The sequence below is a fragment of the Boleophthalmus pectinirostris genome, unplaced genomic scaffold (genome assembly GCF_026225935.1).
Source record: "Boleophthalmus pectinirostris isolate CB_2022bp ecotype Guang Dong unplaced genomic scaffold, ASM2622593v1 HiC_scaffold_6, whole genome shotgun sequence".
Classification (NCBI taxonomy): domain Eukaryota; kingdom Metazoa; phylum Chordata; class Actinopteri; order Gobiiformes; family Gobiidae; genus Boleophthalmus; species Boleophthalmus pectinirostris.
Genome location: NW_026571447.1, coordinates 39,700,146 through 39,721,962, shown reverse-complemented (window position 1 = coordinate 39,721,962; position 21,817 = coordinate 39,700,146). Strand labels below are relative to the sequence as shown.

At 39.6% G+C, this 21,817-nt stretch overlaps 1 protein-coding gene across 6 annotated transcripts in view; it reads right to left on the bottom strand.

Annotated features, from left to right (window-relative positions):
- The window catches only part of LOC110166306 (DNA-binding protein SATB1), a 262,741-nt gene that overhangs the window by 106,340 nt on the left and 134,584 nt on the right, over positions 1-21,817 (bottom strand). For all 6 annotated transcript variants that reach the window (XR_008633447.1, XR_008633449.1, XR_008633451.1 and 3 more), the window contains exon 6: positions 6,745-6,856. Coding sequence is in view for 1 of the 6 variants with exons in the window: in XM_055163679.1 (XP_055019654.1) it covers positions 6,745-6,856 (112 nt within the window). In the remaining 5 variants the exon portion in view is untranslated. The remainder of the gene's footprint in view (positions 1-6,744; positions 6,857-21,817) is intronic.

Below are 21,817 nucleotides of genomic sequence, written 5' to 3'. Positions count from 1 at the left end.
CTGAACCAGGACTAAAAATCTAGGACTAAACTAGATCTGAACCAGGACTAAACCAGGACTAAATCAGGTCAAAAACTAGGTCTTAACCAGGAAGAAACTAGGACTAAACCAAGCCTGAACCAGGTCTAAACAAGGTCTAAACCAGGATTAAATCAGGTCAAAACTAGGACTGAATCAGGACTAATCTAGATCTGAACCAGGACTGAACCAAGTCTGAACCAGGACTAAAACAGGTCTAAAACTGGTCCAAACTAGGACTAAACCAGGTCTGAACCGGGACTAAACTAGATCTGAACCAAATCTAAACCAGGACTAAATCGGGGTCAAAACTAGGACTTCATCAGGAGGTCTGAACCAGGACTAAAACAGGTCTGACTAAACCAGGTCTAAACCAGGACTAAACTAGATCTGAACCAGGTCTGAACCAGGACTAAATCAGAAAAACTAGGACTTCATCAGGACTAATCTAGATCTGAACCAGAACTGAACCAAACCAGGACTAAAACAGGCCTGAAACACGACTAAACCAGGTCTAAATCAGGTCCAAACTAGGACTAAACCAGGTCTGAACCACAACTAAATCAGGTCAAAAGTGGGACTTAACCAGAACTAAACCAGGACTAATCTAGGTCAGAACGAGACTAATAATTTGTAAAAAAAATTTTTTTTTAAATGACTCAAACATGTGAATGAAACAAAACAAAAACAAAACAAAAACAAAACTCCAGGTCGGTTTTTGAGGAGGAAACACTTTTCTAACACGACTTAAATCTCACAAGAGTCAAAACAAAACGTGAGACATTATGGAACCTTTTTTTAGTGTGTGTGTGTGTGTGTGTGTGTGTGTGTGTGTGTGTGTGTGTGTGAAGTGTGTGTGTGTGTGTGAAGTGTGTGTGTGTGTGTGAAGTGTGTGTGTGTTCGTGCAGCAGCGTCTCTGATGTGAACGAGATAAAACAAACCGACGTGACAAAGATCTGCCTGTGGTCAGTTTTGGTCAAATGCACCAGATAAAAATTGATCACAAACATCCTCCCTCCCCTCGGCTCGACGGAACCGACCACAAACTCAGCTTCACGAAGTCCGATTTTTATCGAGGTTTTACAGACGGTGTCGTTGTGACGCTAACTGGAGGCTCTGCTCTGTCTGGGGGTTTGTTTAGACTTTGATCTGAGTTTTATTTTGACACAGTTTGAGCATTAAAAAAAAACAAAACAAAAAACTGTCACTCTAAGTTTTTTGTTGTTGTTGAAAGTCTGGTCTGGTCTGAATCAGGACTAAACCAGGACTAAATGAGGTCTGAACCAGGATTAAACCAGGACTAAACCAGGACTACACCAAGACTAAATCAAGTCAAAACTAGGACTAACTCGGGACTAAACAAGGACTAAACGAGGACTACACCAGGACTAAACCAGAACTAAATGAGGTCAAAACTAGGACTAAACCGGGACTAGACCAGAGGTAACTAGAACTAAACCAGGACTAAATCAGGTCTGAACCAGGACTAAATGAGGTCTGAACCAGGATTAAACCAGGACTACACCAGGACTAAACTAGGACTAAACCATGACTAAATCATGTCAAAACTAGGACTAACTCAGGACTAAACAAGGACTGAACGAGGTCTGAATCAGGATTAAACCAGGTCTAAACGAGGACTACACCAGGACTAAATCACGTCAAATCTAGGACTTAACTAGGACAAAACAAGGACTAAACTAGCTCTGAATCAGGACTAAGGACTAAAACAGGACTAAATCAGGTCAAAACTAGGACTAAATGAGGTCTGAACCAGGACTAAACCAGGTCTAAATACAAATTGATCACAAACATCCTCCCTCCCCTCGGCTCGACGGAACCGACCACAAACTCAGCTTCACGAAGTCGGATTTTTATCGAGGTTTTACAGACGGTGTCGTCGTGGCGCTAACTGGAGGCTCTGCTCTGTCTGGGGGTTTGTTTAGACTTTAATCTGAGTTTTATTTTGACACAGTTTGAGCATAAAAAAAAAAAAAAAAAAAACTGTCACTCTAAGTTTTTTTTTTTTAGTTGAAAGTCTGGTCTGGTCTGAATCAGGACTAAACCAGGACTAAATGAGGTCTGAACCAGGATTAAACCAGGACTAAACCAGGACTACACCAGGACTAAATCATGTCAAAACTAGGACTAACTCGGGACTAAACAAGGACTAAACGAGGACTACACCAGGACTAAACCAGAACTAAATGAGGTCAAAACTAGGACTAAACCGGGACTAGACCAGAGGTAACTAGAACTAAACCAGGACTAAATGAAGTCTGAACCAGGATTAAACCAGGACTACACCAGGACTAAACTAGGACTAAGTCATGACTAAATCATATCAAAACTAGGACTAACTCAGGACTAAACAAGGACTAAACGAGGTCTGAATCAGGATTAAACCAGGTCTAAATGAGGACTACACCAGGACTAAACCAGAACTAAATGAGGTCAAAACTAGGACTAAACCAGGTCTGAACCAGGACTAAACCAGAACTAAATCACGTCAAATCTAGGACTTAACTAGGACTAAACAAGGACTAAACTAGCTCTGAATCAGGACTAAGGACTAAACCAGGTCTAAATAAGGTCAAAACTAGAACTAAATCAGGTCTGAACAAGAACTAAACCAGAACTAAATCAGGTCAAAACAGGATGAACCAGACTAAGGAACACAAACTCAGGACTAAAACATCTGAAACAGACTAAACTAGGACTAAAAGGTCAAGGACTTCAGACTAAACAAGGACTAAAAAAGGTCTAAAGGAAAAAAGGACTCAGGACTAAACCAGGAACTAAACCAGGACTCAGGACTAACAGATCTGAACCAGGACTAAAAAGAACAGGTCAAAACTAGGACTAAACCAGGTCTAAAAGGACTAGGACTAAACAGACTAAACTAGAAAACCAGAAACTAAATCAGGTCTAAATCAGGACTTAAACTAACTAGGGACTAAAGGACTAAAAACAGGTCTTCAGGACTAAACCAGGTCTAAGGACTAAAATGGACTACTAAAACAGGACTAAAGGATAAAAGGTCTGGAACTAAACCAGGACTAAATGAACTAAACAGGACTAAAAACCAGGACTAACTAGATCTGAACCAGGAAACCTAAACCAGGACTAAAACAGGTCTGAACAGACTAAACTAGGACTAAATCAGGTCAAAACTAGGACTAAACCAGGTCTAAACAAGGACTAAACTAGGTCTGAATCAGGACTAAAACAGGACTAAATCAGGTCAAAAACAGACTTAACCAGACTAAACCAGGTTCTGAACCAGAACTAAACCAGGACTAAACCAGAAACTAAATCAGGTCAAAACTAACATAACTAGATCTGAACCAGGACAGAACCAATCCAGGACTAAAACAGGCCTGAAACATGACTAAACTAGGACTAAACCAGGTCTAAACAAGGACTATATGAGGTCTGAACCAGAATTAAACCGGAACTAAATAAGATCAAAACTAGGACTTACCAGGACCAAACTAGGACTAAACAAGGACTGAACCAGGACTAAACCAGGACTAAATCAGGTCAAAACTAGTACTTAACCAGGACTAAACCAGGACTCCACCAGGACTAAACCAGAACTAAATCAGGTCAAAACTAGGACTTAACCAGGACTAAACCAGGACTAAACCAGAACAAAATCAGGTCAAAACCAGGACTAAACCAGGACTAAACTGAGACTGAAAACATTAATGAAATAATAAAGTAAGACCAAATGGAAATCAGAAAGACCGGAATAATTCTAACTGGAACTGATGCTGAGTCTGACGACAGCGTTTTACATTAACATTTTCAATTTCCATGACTTTTCCAGGATTTCCATGACCCTGGGAACCCTGTATCTTCCATAAAAGAGTCTTCTAAATCCATCTATAACAGTTTCCCACGATATTATTGTGACTTTTGGACACACAAAATTTTAATATTTCCGTTATTGTTACGTCACTGTTAAATATTTATTTATTTTTTGTTCTTGTGGTTTTACAGAAACATCACGTCTTGGTCTTTGCAGTGGAAGGTGTTTCTTGGTGAACAGTTGGAGACTTTCACTTTGACGTTGACTTTTTAAATTCGTAACCGAGGTTGAGCGACGGATCGGGGTTTTGTTTTGTCGTCGCTCCACATACAAAATGTTCGCCGCAAACTCGGGATGATTTGTTTTTGGTTTTTCCTGTGGATCAATCCTAAACCAGGATTAAACCAGAACTAAACCAGGACAAAACCAGGACAAAACTAGGACTAAAACCAGGTCTGAACTAGGTCCGAACCAAAACCAGACTGAACCAGGACTAAACCAGGACTAAACAGAACTAAACCAGGTCTGAAACAGGACTAAACTAGACTGAAACCAGGACTAAACCAGGACTAAACCAGGACTAAAACTAGGACTAAAACCAGGACTAAACAGAACTCTAAACCAGACTAAACTCAGGACTAAACCAGGACTAAACTAGGACTAAACCAAGGACTGAACCAGGACTGAATCAAGAACTCTGAACCAGGACTAAACCAGGTTTGAAACAGGACTAAACTAGATCTGAACTAGGTCTGAACCAGGACTAAATCAGGTCAAAAAGTAGGACTTAATTAGGACTAAACCAGGACTGAACAAAGACTAATCTAGATCTGAACCAGGACAGAACCAAACCAGGACTAAATCAGGTCAAAACAAGGGCTTTATCAGGAGTAAACCAGAACTCAACCAAGTCTGAACCAGGACTAAACTAGATCTGAATCAGGACTGAACCAAGTCTGAACTAGATCTTAACTAGATCTGTACCATGACTAAACCAGGACTAAACTAGGACTAAACCAGGTCTGAACCACGACTGAACCAAGTCTGAACTAGATCTTAACTAGATCTGTACCATGACTAAACCAGGACTAAACTAGGACTAAACCAGGTCTGAACCAGGACTGAACAAAGTCTGAACTAGATCTTAACTAGATCTGTACCATGACTAAACCAGGACTAAACTAGATCTGAATCAGGACTGAACCAAGTCTGAACCAGGACTAAATCAGGTCAAAAGTAGGACTTAATCAGGCCTAAACTAGGACTAAACCAGGACTGAACAAGGACAAATCTAGATCTGAACCAGGACTGAACCAAGTCTGAACCAGGACTAAACTAGATCTGAACCAGGACTAAACTAGGACTAAACCAGGACTGAACCAGACTGACTAAACTAGGACTAAACCAGACTGAACAAGGACTAATCTAGACTAACTAGAGGAACCAGTGAACCAAACCAGGACTAAATCAGGTCAAAACTAGGACTTTATCAGGACTAAACCAGAACTCAACCAAGTCTGAACCAGGACTAAACCAGATCTGAACCAGGTCTTCGCTTGTTACGTCACCGTTAAATAAAATTGGCCAATAAATGTTGTGAAATAATTTTAAACGCACAAATTGTCCCATCGCATGATTTTTGTGTACATTTTTTATCATGATACACGAAATTATTGTGTATTATTCCGTCCCGAGCTGTACTTTTGTGTGTTGTTTCGTGTACTTTTGTGTGTTGTTTCGTGTACTTTTGTGTGTTGTTTCGTGTACTTTTGTGTGTCGTTTCGTGTACTTTTGTGTGTTGTTTCGTGTACTTTTGTGTGTTGTTTCGTGTACTTTTGTGTGTTGTTTCGTGTACTTTTGTGTGTTGTTTCGTGTACTTTTGTGTGTTGTTTTCGTGTACTTTTGTGTGTTGTTTCGTGTACTTTTGTGGTGTACTTTTGTGTGTCGTTTCGTGTACTTTTGTGTGTCGTTTCGTGTACTTTTGTGTGTCGTTTCGTGTACTTTTCGTGTGTCGTTTCCTGTACTTTCGTGTGTCGTTTCGTGTAATTTCGTGTGTCGTTTCGTGTACTTTTGTGTGTCGTTTCCTGTACTTTTGTGTGTCGTTTCGTGTACTTTTGTGTGTCGTTTCCTGTACTTTTGTGTGTCGTTTCGTGTACTTTTGTGTGTTGTTTCGTGTACTTTTGTGTGTTGTTTCGTGTACTTTTGTGTGTCGTTTCGTGTACTTTTGTGTCGTTTCGTGTACTTTTGTGCGTCGTTTCGTGTACTTTTGTGTGTCGTTTCGTGTACTTTTGTGTGTCGTTTCGTGTACTTTTGTGCGTCGTTTCGTGTACTTTTGTGCGTCGTTTCGTGTACTTTTGTGTGTCGTTTCGTGTACTTTTGTGTGTCGTTTCGTGTACTTTTGTGTGTCGTTTCGTGTAACTTTTTGTGCGTCGTTTCGTGTACTTTTGTGTGTCGTTTTCGTGTACGTTTTTTGTGTGTGTTGTTTCGTGTACTTTTGTGTGTCGTTTCGTGTACTTTTGTGTGTCGTTTCGTGTACTTTTGTGTGTCGTTTCGTGTACTTTTGTGTGTCGTTTCGTGTACTTTTTGTGTGTCGTTTCGTGTACGTTTTTTGTGCGTGTGTTTCGTGTACTTTTGTGTGTCGTTTCGTGTACTTTTTTGTGTGTTGTTTCGTGTACTTTGTGTGTGTTGTTTCGTGTACTTTTGTGTGTCGTTTCGTGTACTTTTTGTGTGTCGTTTCGTGTACTTTTGTGTGTTTTGTGTGTTTTGTCGTGTTTCGTGTACGTTTCGTGTACTTTTGTGTGTTGTTTCGTGTACTTTTGTGTGTCGTTTCGTGTACTTTTGTGTGTCGTTTCGTGTACTTTTGTGCGTTGTTTCGTGTACTTTTGTGTGTTGTTTTGTGCGCTGGTGCTTACCCATCATATCCTTTGTCTTCTTGAAATGTTTATACCAGCGTCCAAACTCCTGACACTTGGCGGCCGACACATTTGCATAGTAAGTGCTGTTCACGATGGAGGAAATCATGCTCTGAAAGAAACAAACACACACAGCCGACATTTTAGTTGGGGATTGTGCGTCGCCGCGTTCACACAGAAACATCACACACTGTAGTTTCAGAGACAAGGGAGTGTGGGCCTGTCACGAGGGGGAAATCTGGAGTAAAATACACAAAAATTACAGTAACTAAATGTACGGTTTTGTTAAAAGTTTTACAAAATGGATTCTTGTGCGATTTAAGTCGTGTTAAAATGTTGTTATCTCCTCAAAAAACAAACCTGGAGTCGTGTTTTGTTTCATTTTTACATGTTTAAGTAAAAGTTTATTATGAGTCTGTCCACGTTTACAAAAATTGGAGGGTTAAAATTTCTGAGTAAAAATATTTCAGAGTTGTTTTTAACACAAAAAGTGTTATTTTAACTATTTGAAAGTTAAATGGGGGTTTAAGTTGGGGTTATTTGCTAGACTTGATTTGGTTGAAGTTAATTCAACTTCCTTTAGTGTTAATTCAACTTCCACTAGTGTTAATTCAACTTTTTGATTTTAATTCAACTTATTTTAGTGTTAATTCAACTTTTTAGTGTTAATTCAACTTCCATTAGTGTTAATTCAACTTTTTGGTGTTAATTCAACTTATTTTAGGGTTAATTCAACTTCCCCTAGTGTTAATTCAACTTCCTTCGGTGTTAATTCAACTTTTTGGTGTTAATTCAACTTATTTTAGTTAATTCAACTTATCTTCGTGTTAATTCAACTTCCTTCGGTGTTAATTTAACTTTTTGGTGTTAATTCAACTTATTTTAGTGTTAATTCAACTTCTCTTCGTGTTAATTCAACTTCCCCTAGTGTTAATTCAACTTCCTTCGGTGTTAATTCAACTTTTTGGTGTTAATTCAACTTATTTTAGTGTTAATTCAACTTATTTTAGTGTTAATTCAACCTCCCTTAGTGTTAATTTTACTTTTCCTAGTGGTAATTCAACTTCCTCTAGTGTTAATTTAACTTCCTTTAGTGTTAATTTGTCTCCCCCCCACCACTTCAAACTCCCGTGAGAGAAAACCAGTTTGAACCAGTTTTGTTCATAATTTCGTCTTAAATTAACTCAAATAAAGTGTAAAAATAAAACCCCTCTGTTTGTTGTTTAGTTAAATCAGGATAACTCTACAAAGTGTTTTCCATTTACTCGTGAATATAACTCTGGATTTGGGGTTAAACAGGAACTTTGGTCCAGTGTTACTGAATTAACATTTTCAAAAATGTTAAATTAACTAAAAATAGAACAGATTGGACTCATATAAACACAGAGAAAATGTTTAAATTGATTCTGCGAGAGTCGATTTTAACACTTTTTGCTGTGTAGTTTTGAAGTAAACAGCTATTTTTTACCTTTAGTTCAGTAGATATCGACAATTTTGAGGCGTAAAGTATCCAAACGATTCTAGTGAAAGTGTGTGCAGTTTAAAAACACAATGGAGCACTTCCTGTATTACCACTTCATGACATCACAAGGTGGAACGTGGAGTGTTTTTTCCGTTTGTGATGTGTGAATGAAACAAAACACAACTCCAGGTCTGTTTGTGATCAGGAAACAAACTTATTATAACATTAAATCATAAAAACAACGTCACACGGACCATTCGTTCATATATTTGATGTTTTCTGTGAGTATATCAAATGTAGAAAGTAATAAACACAGGAAAAAAAGACTAAATGAGGGTGAGTCCAAACTTTTAACTCTTAGAACATCTGTATATAGTGGACAGAATGTTTTTATGGTAAATTACAAGCAAATCCTAAATCAGAGTGTTACTTGTGGTGCAAATGATGCAAAATTCAGCTTTATGACATCACTATTTCTTGGTTAAAAATATTTTAAAAAACACAGATTTCTTCGTGAAAACCTCCAGTTAAAACACACAGGCCTCTCACTCCACAAACACTTTTACACAAAGTTGAAACAGTAATTATCCAAAATTAAATAAAAAAGCGTCCAGCTGCTTGTCTGCTGCTTCACACCGTCACGATATTATCATTTCAAATCCGTGTGTCATTCGTTTTTCCAAAAATAAAACCAAAAATAAGAAAGCGAAAAAACAACGACAGATAGCGACCGTTTCCTGTTTACGTGACTCAAACTGCGATGCCGGACGAAACCAGGACTAAACCAGGTCTAAACTGGCTCTAAACCAGGTCTAAACTGGCTCTAAACCAGGTCTTAACCGGCTCTAAACAGGTCTAAACCGGCTCTAAAACAGGTTTAAACCGGTTCTAAACCAGGTCTAAACCGGCTCTAAAACAGGTCTAAACCGGCTCTAAAACAGGTTTAAACCGGTTCTAAAACAGGTCTAAACCGGCTCTAAAACAGGTCTAAACCAGCTCTAAACCAGGTCTAAACCGGTTCTAAAACAGGTCTAAACCGGTTCTAAAACAGGTCTAAACCAGCTCTAAAACAGGTCTAAACTGGTTCTAAAACAGGTCTAAACCGGCTCTAAACCAGGTCTAAACCAGGTCTAAACCGGCTCTAAACCAGGTCTAAACCGGCTCTAAAACAGGTCTAAACCGGCTCTAAAACAGGTCTAAACCGGCTCTAAACCGGCTCTAAACCAGGTCTAAACCAGGTCTAAACCAGGTCTAAACCGGCTCTAAACCGGCTCTAAACCAGGTCTAAACCAGGTCTAAACCAGGTCTAAACCAGGTCTAAACCAGTCTCAGTCCTAGTCTCAGTCCTGGTTCGGACCCGTTGATCAAGAAACCAGGACCAGACTGGGACTGAGACCAGGACTGACTGACTTCCACTAATCGTGATTTCAATACTGGCCAAAATAATCACGATAATGATTTTTTTCGAGCAGTCGTAAAATAAAGGTAAAAGTCTTTGTTAAACCACTTCTTCTTGTGCAAAGTTCATATGAAACACAAACTTTTTAATCCTCAAAACTGAAAACGTCAAATGTGTCGCATAAATGAGTTTCCTTCGTCTAACCAAGCAACAAAACTGTAGCTCTGTAACAAAATAATGTAGTAAAATACACCAAAAAATACCGTATCATCACAATAAACGATACGATATATTGATATTTTGATATTTTTGCACAAGATGGAACAACATGTTTGAGAGAAGAACTGCAGAGTTTGTGTGAGAATGAAACTAAAGACAAAACTCCAGCTCTGACTGTGACGAGGAAATGACATCACAGCTCAGATCGTGATTTTGATTTGTGAGTCAAACGATCTCCAAACTCACATCATCCAGTTGAAATGATTTAAAGCTTAACAACGTTTATTTTGGGACTTTTTTTTACATAAATAAAGTATATTTATTTTGATACATTTGTGGTTTTCTGTGCCTTATTTCAAGTTCAAAGTTTATTTGATTCATTTTATGTTTTATAACTCGCATTGTAGCTTATATTTATTTTTGTTTAGTTTGACTGATAATTTACGCAAAACTTTCAAAGTGTTTTGTTTGAAAGAGAAATGCTGAATAAATGCACCGTGAAATAAAAAAAAATAATCATCTGACTAATTGTGATTTCAATATTGACCAAAATAATCGTGAGAATGATTTCTTCCATAATCGAGCAGCCGTAAAACAAAGTCTAAATCATGTCTGTGATACTAAAAGTGTTTGTTAAACCACTTTTTGTGCAAAGTTCATATGAAACACAGTAATCTTAAATGAAAATGTCAAATGTGTCACATAAAGAAGTTTCCTTCCACTAAACAAGCAACAAAACTGTAGCGATGTAAGAAAATAATTTAGTAAATACACCAAAAATACTGAATCATCACATTAAACTATTTGATATTTCGATATTTTTGCACAAAGTGGGACAGTGTTTTCATTTTGAGAGAAGAACTCAGCTTAAATTTGGAGAGTTTGTGTGAGAATGAAACAAAAAAGGAACTCCAGGTCTGATTGTGACAATTGTGACATTAGAACAAAACTCAGAAAACAACGTAACACAAACCCTTTACAAACACAACAATTCTGCGTGAAATATAAGCTGACTAAATGCATCATGTAACTAAAAAAATAACCGTTTGGATAATTGTGATTTCAATATTGACCAAAATAATCGTGATAATGATTTTTATTATCATGTCTGTGATACTAATAGTCTTTGTTAAATCACTTTTTGTAACATTTTAATCATCAAAACAGTGAAAATGTCAAATGTGTCACATAAAAAAGTTTCTTTCCTCTGAACAAGCAACAAAACTGCAGCTCTGTAACTAAATAATTTAGTAAAATACACCAAAAATACTGTATCATCACATTAAACGATACGATATTTCGATATTTTTGCACAAGGTTTTCATTTTGAGAGAAGAACTCAGCCTAAATCTGCAGAGATTGAGTGAGAATAAAACAAAAAACTCAACTCCAGATCTGATTGTGACGAGGAAACGACATTAGAACAAAAGTTTCAAAGTGTTTTGTTTGAAAGAGAAATGCATCGTGTAACTAAAAAATAATCGTCTGACTAATCGTGATTTCAATATTGACCAAAATAATCCTGATCATGATTTCTTCAGCCGTAAAACAAAGTCTAAATCATGTCTGTGATGCTAAAAATGTACTTTTTGTGCAAAGTTCATATGAAACACACAATTTTTTTTAATGAAAATGTGAAATGTGTCGCATAAACGAGTTTCCTTCCACTAAACAAACAACAAAACTGCAGCTCTGTAGCACGTAGAATACACCAAAAAATACTGTATTATGACATTAAACGATACGATATTTTGATATTTTTGCACAAGGTTTTCATTTTGAGAGAAGAACTCAGCCTAAATCTGCAGAGTTTGTGTGAGAATAAAACAAAAAAACACAACTCCAGCTCTGACCGTGACGAGGAAACAGCTCAGAAAACGACAAACCCTTTAAAAATAACCGATTATTAGACAAAAAAAAGCTCAAACGCACAAAACCAAAACACATAAACGTAATGCCTCTTTGTGCGTTTGTCTTCCTTCCTTCTCCCCGTCCCTTCGTTCGTTTCTTCGTTGGTTGGTTCTCCGAGCTCGGGGGCGCCCTGTCGGATCAAACGGCGGGGAGTTTGCCGTTTCATTTGCGAGCGTTAAATTAGAAGGGTGAGTAAAAGTCTACGCGCATCAAGAGCAGGTGGCGGCGGGGTATTTACCTTCAAACGACGCGAGCTACTATCAGCATCTGGGGAATCGGCCGTGTAAACAGATAAAGCACTTTTTATTCCTGGCTCCTTTATTTATACAATCTGTTAAAATACACGGCGAGGAAACGCTGCGAGGGCCGCGGTGTGTATGTATCTCTTTGACGAGTATTCGCTCCCTCCGCCCCGCCGTGCCCTCGTTCTCTCCCTCTCCCTCTGTACGCCTCTCCGTCTCATCACTCCATCCACCCGCGCTACACAAAAACAAAGAGATGTGTTGTGTTTCTTTCTCTCTCTTTTTTTTTTTTTTTTCCCTGCCAGTTTCATTAAAATAAATGCTTTAACACCTTGCTGGCCTCCAGGCAAATCGCGGGGTTGGTGCAGAAGAAATTGTTTTTGATTGTTATAAATATTCAAAAGAAGCGAACCATCTGTTTTCAAATTACAGGTATGCCGTCTTTATCATTTTCTATAATATATGCGCTGGGAGGGGGCGGGCGGCGAGGGGCGAGGGGTGGCGAGGGGAGGGGGACCTTCTGGCACGAACAGCTCGACGGTGGGAGCGGAGACGGCGGCGAACGGACGGACGGACGGACAGAGCGAGCGCCGGTGAGGTTCGAGAGGGAAAGCGGCGCGCAGAGGTGGTGCCGCGGGAAGACGGCGTTAATGAGGAGTGCGGCGGCGTCGCGGAGGAACGTACAGGAACGTACGCCGCGAGTCAAAAACGCGAACTTTTTTAAACTTTGCGCAAACGACGGAAATGTGGTCGTGTCTTTCTGAACAAAGTTGTAATTGTGAAGTACAGTTGTGTTCTACAAAACAACTCTTATATGTAAATCTGTGAACTTGATGTAAACCAGGGGCCCTCAACAACTGGTCCGGGCCCCAAAACCATCTGGAATTTGGCCCCAGAGGGAAAAAAACACTAACCCTGACTAAAGTAATGTTTAGTTGAAGCCGTAATGACAAGATCCAAAAGGGTAAAGGTAGTGTTGGAGTCAAGTCCGCACTAATCGAGACCATGACCACAGATTACCAAGACCAAGACCTCTGAGGGTCGACGAGACTAGTCCGAGACCACAGGGTCCCAAGACCAGGACAAGACCAAGACCTCTGAGGGTCAAGACCGAGACAAGACCTTTTAAAAGGTCGAGAACGAGGCAAGACCGAGACCACGTGACCAACTCAAGACTAAAATCGAGACCTTCTTTGTCATTTTCTACTTTTATTTGTATTTTATAGATATTTTGGCACAAATATATGAATGTTTTTATGAACCTATCGCCATTTGATCTGGTTAAAGTTAATTTAGGCTTCGGAGGGAAAGCGGCGCACAGAGGCGGTGCCGCGGGAAGACGGCGTTAATGAGGAGTGCGGCGGCGGCGGTGGCGAGGTGGTATCGTGGAGGAACGTAGAGTCAAAAACGCGAACTTTTTTAAACTTTGCACAATCGCCAGAGAGAAGTGCAAAGTTATAATTGTGAAGTACAGGTGTGTTCGTTTTTGAACAAACAAAACAACTCTTCGGTTCGTTGAAGCCGTAATGACAAGATTCAAAGTAAAGGCAGATAGTGTTGGAGTCAAGACGGTACTAATCTAGACCAAAACCAGTCCAAGACCACAGGATCCCGAGACCAGGACAAGACCAAGACCTCTGAGACTGAGACATGAGCGAGACTTTTAAAGATCCGAGACTGAGGCAAGACCAAGACCACGTGACTAAATCAAGACTAAAATCAAGACGATCTTTGTCATTTCCTATATTTAGTTGTATTTTACAGATATTTTTGGCACAAATATATCAGTGTTTTTATGAATCCATCTCCATTTGATCTGGTTAATGTTCATTTAGGGTTCGGAGGGAAAGCGGCGCGCAGAGGTGGTGCCGCGGGAAGACGGCGTTAATGAGGAGTGCGGCGGCGTCGAGGCGGAGGAACGTACGCCGCGAGTCAAAAACGCAAACTTTCTTAAACTTTGCACAAACGACAGAAATGTGGTCGTGACTTTCTGAACAAAGTTATAATTGTGAAGTACAGTTGTGTTCTTTTTTTGAACCAACAAATCAAAATAAAAACTCTTATATGTAAATCTGTGCACTTGACGTAAACCAGGGGCCCTCAACAACTGGTCCGGGCCCCAAAACCATCTGGAACTTGGCCCCAGAGAAAAAAACAAAAACAAAACACTAATCGTAACTAAAATAATGGTTAGCTGCAGCCAAAAAGGTAGTGTTGGAGTCAAGACGCTACTAATCGAAACCAAGACCAGTCCAAGACCACAGGGTCCAGAGACCAGGAAAAGACCAAGACCACGTGACCAATTCGAGACTAAAATCGAGACCATCTTTGTCATTTCTTATATTTATTTGTATTTTACAGATATTTTCGCAGAAATATATCAAGGTTTTTATGAATTTATCTCCATTTGATCTGGTTAATGTTCATTTAGGCTTAAAATAGGTCAGTCAAACTGTGCTACACCCGTTTTTTGGACACAGTTTGACACTTCAAAGTGAATCAAGTGAGTTTTTTCAAGTTCGTAACATTTACAGTCACATTCTCTCACTGGTTTTGCAGTGAAATTTATCCTCTGCACATTTTCCGGTCGTAATGAAATATGATCAAACTCAAAGTGTCAGACCTTTAGTCCAAGACAAGACCAAGACCAAATACCCTCGAGTTTGAGACAAAACCAAGACCTTAAAAAGCGGTCTCGAGGTCCATCTCAAGACCAAGACCAGTAAAGGTAAAGCTCCTGTTGGTCCACCAAGATATTTACTCTGAAAATATTGTACAAATGAACCTAAACAGCAAACATTTTTATTATTACGACCATTTTTTCACACTATGATTAAGAGTTAAGGGTTAATTTAGCATTTTGTGCTGTTATTACTGGCCCTGTCCTCCTCCACCGAACCCTGAAAAACTCTTATCTTTTTACCGAACCTTACGAGAAAAGAAATTTGGGACCTTCGGACTTATTTCTATTTCACACCGAGACTTTTTAAATACATTAATGACTAAATAGAGATGGAAATATGTCAATAAAATGTAAATAAAATGCTTATCTCTGTAATCCCTGTGTAATCGTCCAAGTCGGTTCCAGCGCCAAACAAATGTATTCTGTCGCCTAACGTTTTGAAATTGTTTATTCTTTTGCTTTACATTTCTTTTAGAGATGATCAAAATACAACTAGGACTGGTCTTGCCGGGGCCCAAAACTGGGCTGCAGACCATCTGGTACTGAACCCCAGAGAAAAATATCATATGTCTTTACTAAAAAAAAAAAAAACAACACCAAAAAAAAACCCTAACCATAACTAAAATAATGGTTAGTTGCAGCTTTAAAGACAATATCCAAGGCTCCTGTTAGTCTATTTGCTATGAAAATATAGTTTAAATTAACCTAAACCGCAAATATTTTTATTATTAAGACAATTTTTTCACTATGATTAAGAGTTAAGAGTTAATTTTGCATTTTGTTCTGTTATTACTGGCCCTGTCCACCCTGAAAAAGTCTTATCTTTACACCAATCCTTACAAAAAATAAAGTTTTAACAGTCAGGATCGTTTCTGTCGTACATTGAAACTTTAAAAACACATTTAAAAACACAAAATAAAAATGTAAATACGGCGACTGAAGGCCAGTAAAACGGTTTTGTCCAGGTAAGAAACCGATTCTTTCGCCTAAAGTTTTGAAATAGTGTATTCTTTTTTTTAAGGTATTTATGATTTAATAACTCATCATTGTTTGTTATTCGTTTAGAGATGATCAAAATACAACTAGAATCTATTTTTGATGGTTTTATTCTAACAAGATCACGGTAAAGTTTGGAAATTTTGGACGTGCGACAGTAGAAAAGGCCCCTCGTCCCGGTTCATGGTCTCAAAAACATGAATCCTGAAGAAATCTGACTGCAAAACCTGACCACAGCAACAAAAACAAACTCAAATTTGGTCAAAAAATTGTAAAAATCTGTTAAAATAAGGAACAATCGTCACAATCTTTTAGAGCTGCTTCCCCGTTTCAGTCGCGACACACTTCCTTCTACACTCAAGGTTTTAAAAGTTACCGAGATGTAAATAATTCTTGTAAAGTAGGTCTGCGGAGAGGCCTATTCCACATGCTAAAACGGGCTATTTTAAGAACGATGAGTGGGCTAATTTTATACGGCTCAGGAGGGGAAGGAGACAAAACGCAGTAAAACCTGTTCGAGCTGCTCGTCCGAACGCTTCACACGACAACACAAATCCACTTTTACTGCTCAAACAATCGCCCAAAAACCACAGGAAACCTATTTTAAAGCGACAATATTGTTAATTAAACTCTAAATTCTGATATTTTTGTGATCCTAAAGGGTTTTAAAGGCCCTGTACATGATTTTTAACATGTATTCTGACAATTTTAATGATTTTCTAAGCGCTTTTAATGATTTTCAGAGACCAGAGCAGAGTTTGACGTCACACCGATGCCAAAAACTAGTATACGAACAGCGCAATTCCTTTTTAATTTGATGCAGACAGTATGGATAGACAGTTATTTCTATCTTACGAGCTGCTTAAACAATAAATATGAACTGAGACAAGACAAAATCTGCTCAAAATGCCAAAAAAAAGGGGGAAAATGCACGTGATGTTTACTATTATCACAAGGTGAAAGGTAAAGGTGCGAGGTTTAAAAACATGTTTTAAAATCAACAGAATTGACGCTTTTTTAAGTTTTAAGTCGTGTTATAATCAGAAACAGACCTGGAGTTGTGTTTTGTTTTATTACAATAACTAGTATTCTAACAGCGCAAGTCCTTTTCTCTGATGATAAAACGTTTTTTAATTTGATGCATACAGTATGGACACAATTATTTCTATCTTACAAGCTGCTTAAACAATAAATATGAATTTAGATGAGACAAAATGTACTCAAAATTTTTTTAAATGAGAAAAAAACTTGGGTATTACAGGAAAAAAAGAGAAAAAAACCCCTCAAAGTGCAAAGTAAAGATGCACATGATGTTTACTGTTATCACAAACTGAACGGTAAAGGTGCAATGTTAAAAAAAAAAAAAACTAAACAGAATCGCCTCTTTTTTTTAAAGTTCCCATCTGATGCAGAATAATTCTTTTCACATTGTATCTTCTGCACATAAACAAGCACAATTTGAGTTTTGAAACATCCGTTACACAATAGTTCTGAAATCTTCCTGATTTCTTGGAGTCAGTCACAGACCAGGAACTATGAAAGTCCGACTATTGCTCCTCCCCCCGCCCGTCCTGAGAAAGCACAGGCTCCGCCCTCCAAACGTGACGTAGGCGACGAGTGAGCCGCCCTTCCTCCGCCGTCTCAGGGAGGGAGGGGGAGACAGACGTGACCCTGACAGCGGCAGGAATAAACTTTTATTCATCATGGAGATACAGCGCGTTCAGCCGCATGTGTTGGACCCGGAATCAGACGAGGACTTTGAGGAGCACGAAGCTCAAGCACCGAGTCCACATCAACTGAACATTACTGATTGGTAAAGTTTTAATAAACACTAGTAGATAAACTTATTATATCGTGGACATTAGGGATGGGCATTCAGTGAAATTTTATTAATCGATCGTCGGGAGAAAATTTTTCGTCTGAAAAGTTGATTTTGCAGGAGATGCGCCATTTAAAGTTGTAAGTCGTCCACAAGAAATGGTTTAACAAAGACTTTCAGAATCACAGCCATGATTTAGACTTTATTTGTATTGAACCGTATCGAACCGATTTGAAATATATCGTATCGAATCAAAAGTGTGTTGTATCATGCTATGTATGTGGCTTTTAACACCGTATGAGTTGTGTGGTCCTCTGTGTCTTTCATTCATTTATTTATTTATTGTTTTTATCTATTTATTTATTGATTGATTTATTTTATCTGTTTAATTAATTAATTTATTTATTTATTGTTTTTATCTATTTATTTATTTATTTATTTATTCTTTAGTACTGCTTTTATGTATTGATTCTATTATTTTTGTTGATTGATTTTATTCGTTTCCTCGTGGTCGGAACATCATCCTGCAGATTTTTTCTTTTTTTTTCTTTTAAAGTTAAATATTTTTCACCGCTCTGTGAAGCGCTTTGGAAACTGTCTCGTTTATAAAATGCGCAAACGTACAAATAAAGTTGGGTTGGATGTATCGTATCGTGGCCTGTGTATTGACGTATCGTATCGGTAACTTCTTGAACGATACTCAAACTAAACGTCGTCCCGTCGATGTGAACGTCGTGGGGAAACACTCCCTCGAGCGCTTTTCTCGCCGCTGCCATCTTTTATTTACAGTAAATGCGGAGCTACACCGGGATCTGCCTATTCTCTTCCTCTTTTCCTCTTTTCCTCCTCCTCTTTTTCTCTCCCTCCCTCCCTCCCTCCGCCATCTTTGACACAGATGTTCTAATAAACGGTGCTCATTAATCAGGCCTGTCCCTCACCACATCACGCGCCGCGCTCTATCTCTCCCGCGCACGCTCCCGAGACGCTAAGTGAAATCGGGCAGATAACGGGAGCTCGACGACGACGACATCGACATCGACACGGCCAGGCCAGCGGGGGGCGAGGGGGCGGGGGGGGGGGGCGTGGGGGCTCGTCAACAGGTACAGAGGGAGGAGGAAGAAGAGGAGGAGGAGGAGGGGGAGGGAGGAGGGAGGTGCGTGTTTGAGCCTTTAAGTGATAGACATCTGCAGCGGGCACAGAGCTTATCGGCGCCAACAGGAAGTGGCACCGGGCGACTATCGGAGCAAAACATCTACAGCTCGCACAGAAAGAGAGAAAAGAGAGAGAAAGAAAGAAGGAGGGAAAAAGAGAGAGACATACAGAGTTAAAGAGTCACAGAGAGAGGAAAAAAAAGGAATCAAAACACACAGAGAGACAGAGAAACAGAAAGAGAGAGACACAAACTGACAGAAAGAGAGAAAAACAGAAAGAGAGAGAGAAGGAGAGAAAGAGGGAGGGCGAAAGAGAGAGAAAGAGAGACACATACAGAGTTAAAGAGTCACAGAGAGAGAAAAAAAAGGAATAAAAACACACAGAGAGACAGAGAAACAGAAAGAGAGAGACATACAAATAGACAGAAAGAGAGAAAGAAGAGAGAGAAGGAGAGAAAGAGAAGAGAGAGACACAGAGATATACAGAGTTAAAGAGTCATAGAGAGAAAGCGAAAAAGAGACAAACACGCACAGAGAAAGAGAGAGACACACAGACAGACAGAAAGAGAGAAAAACAGAAAGAGAGAAGAGAGAGAGGAGAGAGGGAGAGAAAGAGGGGGAGACATACAGAGTTAAAGAGTCACAGAGAGAAAGAGAAAAATAAATAAAAATACACAGAGACAGAGAAAGAGAAAGAGAGAGACACTAACAGACAGAAAGAGAGCAAAACAGAGAGAGACAGAGAGAGAGAAGGAGAGAAAGAGGGAGGGCGAAAGAGAGACACATACAGAGTTAAAGAGTCACAGAGAGAGAAAAAAAAGGAATAAAAACACACAGAGAGACAGAGAAACAGAAAGAGAGAGACATACAAATAGACAGAAAGAGAGAGACACAAACACAGACAGAAAGAGAGAAAAACAGAAAGAGAGAGAAGAGAGAGAGGAGAGAGGGAGAGAAAGAGGGGGAGGGAGAGAGAGTGAGAGGAGAGAGACACATACAGAGTTAAAGATAGTCAGAGAGACAAAGAGACAAAGAGACAAACATGCACAGAGAAAGAGAGAGACACAAACAGAAAGAGAGAGAAACAGAGAGAGAGACAAAGACACAGGGAGATAGAGAGGAATGGAGAGAGAGAGAGTTAAAGAGAGTCACAGAGAAAGAGAAAGACCGAGAGAGAGACACAGAGAAAGAGACAGAGAGAGAGAAAGACACATGCACAGATAGACAGAGAGAGGGTTAGAGAGGAAGAGAAAGAGAAAAAGAGAGACACACACACAGAGAAACAGAGAGAGAGGGATAAAGAGGGAGATAAAGAGACACACAGAGTTAAACAGAGTCAAAGAGAGAGAGAAAGAGGGAGGGAGAAAGAGAAAGAGAGACACATACAGAGTTAGAGACAAACACGCACAGAGACAGAGAAACAGAAAGAGAGAGACACAAACAGACAGAAAAAGAGAGAAAAACAGAGAGAGACAAGGAGAGAAAGAGGTGGAGGGGAGGGAGAGAGAGAGACAACATACAGAGTTAAAGATAGTCACAGAGGGAGAGAGAAAAAGAGAGACAAACATGTGTAGAGACAGAGAAAGAGAGAAACACAGACAGACAGAAAGAGAGAGAAACAGAAAGAGAGACAGAGAGAGAAAGAAGGAGAGAGGAGGAAGAGAGAGACACATACAGAGTTAAAGAGTCACAGAGAGAGAGAAAAGAAATAAAACACGCAGAGAGACAGAGAAACAGAAAGAGAGAGACACAAACAGACAGAAAGAGAGAAAAACAGAGAGAGAGAAGGAGAGAAAGAGGGGGAGGGGAGGGAGAGAGTGAGAGAGAGACATACAGACTTAAAGATAGTCACAGAGGGTGAGAGAAAACGAGAGACAAACATGTATAGAGACAGAGAAGGAGAGAGACACAAACAGAGAGAATGAGAGAGAGACACACACACTGAGATAAAGAGAGTCACAGGGAGAGAGAAAGACAGAAACAGAGAGACACAGAGAAAGAGAGAAACAGAGAGACAAAGAGAGGAATAGAGGGGGGAGAGAAAGAGACACACGCACAGAGTGAAAGAGAGTCACAGAAAGACAGAGAAAAAGAGAGAGAGATGCACAGAGAGAGAAAGAGAGAAACAGGTAGGGAGACAGAGAGACAAAGACACACATGCACAGAGAGAGGGAGAGAGAGAGAGACAGAGTTAAAGAGAAAGACAGACAGAGAGACACAGAGAAAGAGGGAGACACACAGAGACAGAGAGAGAGAAAGAGACAAACAGAGAGAGACAAAGACACACACACAGAGAGAGAGAGAAACAGAGACACACAGTTAAAGAGAGTCGGGGGGGATAGAGAGGGAGAGAGAGAGACACACAGACTTAAAGAGATTGAGGGAGAGAAAGACAGAGAGACAGAGAAAAAGAGAGAGAGACACACACATGGAGAGAGACACACAGAGAGAGAGAGAGAGAGAGAGAGAGGCAGATAGAAGGAAAGATAGAGAGGGAGATGGAAACAGAGACATAGAGACACACACAGTGGGAAAGAGAGAGACAGAGAGACAGAGAAAAAGACAGAAACACACAGAAAAAGAGAGAGGGACGGAAAGAGACAAAGAGAGAGACAGAAAAGAGAGAGAGAGAGAGAGAGAGAAAGAGACAAACAGAGAGAGACAAAGACACACACAGAGAGAGAGAGAGGGATAGAGAGAAATAGAGACACACAGTAAAAGAGAGTCGGGGTGGGATAGAGAGGGAGAGAGAGACACACACACAGACTTAAAGAGATTGAGAGAGAGAAAGACAGAGAGACAGAGAAAAAGAGAGAGCGATGCACAGAGAGAGAAAGAGAGAAACAGGTAGGGAGACAGAGAGACAAAGACACACATGCACAGAGAGAGAGAGAGAGAGAGAGAGACACACAGAGGTAAAGAGAAAGACAGACAGAGAGAGACACAGAGAAAGAGACAAACAGAGAGAGACAAAGACACACACACACACAGAGAGAGGGATAGAGAGAAACAGAGACACACAGTTAAAGAGAGTCGGGGGGGATAGAGAGGGAGAGAGAGAGAGACACACAGACTTAAAGAGATTGAGAGAGAGAAAGACAGAGAGACAGAGAAAAAGAGAGCGAGAGAGAGACACAGAGAGAGAAAGAGAGAAACAAAGACACACAGACAGAGAGAGAGAAAGATAGAGA